The sequence below is a fragment of the Mandrillus leucophaeus genome, unplaced genomic scaffold (assembly GCF_000951045.1).
Source record: "Mandrillus leucophaeus isolate KB7577 unplaced genomic scaffold, Mleu.le_1.0 Scaffold6, whole genome shotgun sequence".
In the NCBI taxonomy this organism is placed as follows: domain Eukaryota; kingdom Metazoa; phylum Chordata; class Mammalia; order Primates; family Cercopithecidae; genus Mandrillus; species Mandrillus leucophaeus.
Genome location: NW_012106474.1, coordinates 5,968,757 through 5,971,303, shown reverse-complemented (window position 1 = coordinate 5,971,303; position 2,547 = coordinate 5,968,757). Strand labels below are relative to the sequence as shown.

Below are 2,547 nucleotides of genomic sequence, written 5' to 3'. Positions count from 1 at the left end.
AAAAATACAAAAATTAGCCAGGTTTGGTGGCACATGCCTGTAATCCCAGCTACTCAGGAGGCTGAGGCAGGAGAATTGCTTGAACCCAGGAAGCGGAGGTTGCACCAAGACGAGATTGTGCCACTGCACTCCAGCCTGGGTGACAGCACGAGACTTCGTCTCAAAAAAAAATAAAAGGAATTAATAGATTTCTATTTTTTAGAGAAGTTTTAAGTTTATAGAAAATTGAGCAGACAATACAGAGTCCTCCCATCCCCAGCATCCTCTGCTATCTGCGTCTTGCACTAGTGTGTCACATCTGTTACAAGTGATGCACCAATACTGACACGTTGTTATTTACTAAAGTGTGTAACTTATATCAGGGTTGGTTCCTTGTGTTGTATAGTTCTGCAGTAGTTTCTATGTACTTTGCCAAGTACATAGTGACGTGTATCCACCATTCAGGTAACATGCAAAATGGTTGCATTTTGCATGGTTGGTCCTCAAATTCCCCTGTGCCCCACCTCTTCATCTCTCCATCCTCCTGAGCCCCTGGCAACCACTGATCTTTTTTTTTTTTTGAGACAGAGTCTTGCGAGTCCCACTCTGTCGCCCAGGCTGGAGTGCAGTGGCTCGATCTCGGCTGACTGCAAGCTCCGCCTCCCAGGTTCACACCTTTCTCCTGCCTCAGCCTCCCAAGTAACTGGGACTACAGGTGCCCGCCACCACACCAGGGTAATTTTTTTGTATTTTTAGTAGAGACGGGGTTTCACCGTGTTAGCCAGGATAGTCTCAATCTCCTGACCTTGTGATCCACCCACCTTGGCCTCCCAAAGTGCTGGGATTACAGGCGTGAGCCACTGTGCCTGGCCAACCAGTGATCTTTTTAATAGTTTCATCTTTTCCAGAAACCCATATAGCTGGAATCATGGCCTTTCCAGATTGCTTCAGTTTGGGGCAATTATAAATAAAGCTGCTATAAATATTATTTTGCAGATTTTTGTATGGAAAGATGAAATGTCTTAACTATTTTAAAAATCAAAATATTATAGTAGATGGTGCTTCTGGCATTACCACTCTCATGACATACTGATATTGCTAAGATTAAGTTGTCAAACCTGAATACAAAGGTGGCGGCCGCAAAATAACTGATGCATGCCTTAAAGATCACACACGCTCACGTGGACACTCGGTTTGGTTCTAGACATTCAGAGTTTAACGTCTACCTATGGGTAGGAAGCCCTCGGCTTCCTAAAGGTATCAGGAACTTTCCTAACTTCATCAGTTAGGAACACAAAACCCAACTAGCAGAGCCTAAAACAGGGTTAGGGTTTGTTTTGCCAAGATAACAAGAGCGGGGTGGAGGAGCTGCCTGCATTGTCATCAAAGGCACAGGGTGTCTCCGTCCTCCCTCCCCACCACCTGTGCCGACTCCAGCTTCATCCTGGCTGCATCTCAGCTGCAAGGTGGCCACAGCAGCAGGCAGGCCAAGCAGCCCGCCAGAGGCTGCACCAGGAAGCCTTACGAGAGGGCTCAGGGTTTCCGGAAGCTTCTACACAGCCTTGGCTTTCTATCTCACTAGCTGGGCTCGTCCCATGGCCACCTGTGCGTGCAGGGGAGGCTGGACAGGCCAGCATTTCTTTCTTCAAAGTTCACAAGCAGAGGCAAGCAATGGAGAAGGTCATGAAGAAGGACTGTTGAATTAGTTAAAGCAACAGGCTTTGTTATTGCAGGGAATGAACAACAATGAGCAAAAAACTCAACAAACTCAACGGAGCTCCAGCCTGGCCCATTCCAACCTGCCTTACAACTCCACAAGGATCTCCTCGCTGCCCAAGTTGGGACCTGGCCGCTAATGACTTTGAGAACGGTCGCCGTTTCCGTGACAGCTCCTCTGCTGCTGTCATGGCCTCTACGCCACCACCGCTCCACAGGCATAGGAAGGAGCCCAGGAGGGCTCGCACTCACCTCAGGGCTACAGTCCCCAAGTTCTCCCCAACGCCTGAGGGTCAAGGTCGTGCTCGGTGTGTAGGGTTGGAGGTGCAGGGAGGATAGAGAAGGCAAAGTTCATTTTAATGGCATCCCTCTTTTATTTTTCATTCCATTACTTTGATCATTATCTCTCCTTTGGATCTTTGCAATAACTTCCAAACTGTCTCCTCTTCAGTCTCCCTGTATTCAGTGTTTCTCCCAAAATTTCCAGATGAGGCTTCCTGAAACATGGAAGTGACTGGTCCCTTACTTCCTCACAAACCTTTGCCACCTCCCCTCTAGCCACCATGTAAAGCCTGACACAGGAGCTTAGCGTCTACCTCTACCGTCTGCCTCTTACCATTCTGCTGTTCCTGCTACTTGTAATCTTCTTCTTACGAAGCCCACCATTTCAATTCAGGAAATTCACAAAGCCAGACGCTAATCCACATTAGAAAATCTTAATATGGGACACATATGGAAGTATTTTAAATGCGAGTACAAAAGTTATTTCCTCATACCTTAGAAATTATTGACAAGAAAAAAACAACTATGCAAACCCAGAGAATTTAAAGAACTTAAATTCTAGTAACATGT

The 2,547-nt window shown here is 46.7% G+C and overlaps 1 protein-coding gene across 1 annotated transcript in view; it reads right to left on the bottom strand.

Annotated features, from left to right (window-relative positions):
* LOC105553571 (putative transcriptional regulator encoded by LINC00473) overlaps positions 1-1,886 on the bottom strand; it is a 15,939-nt gene extending 14,053 nt beyond the window's left edge. The window contains exon 1 of the mRNA XM_011999667.1: positions 1,788-1,886. Within this exon, the coding sequence (XP_011855057.1) occupies positions 1,788-1,886 (99 nt within the window). The remainder of the gene's footprint in view (positions 1-1,787) is intronic.
* Positions 1,887-2,547: the final 661 nt, after the last annotated feature.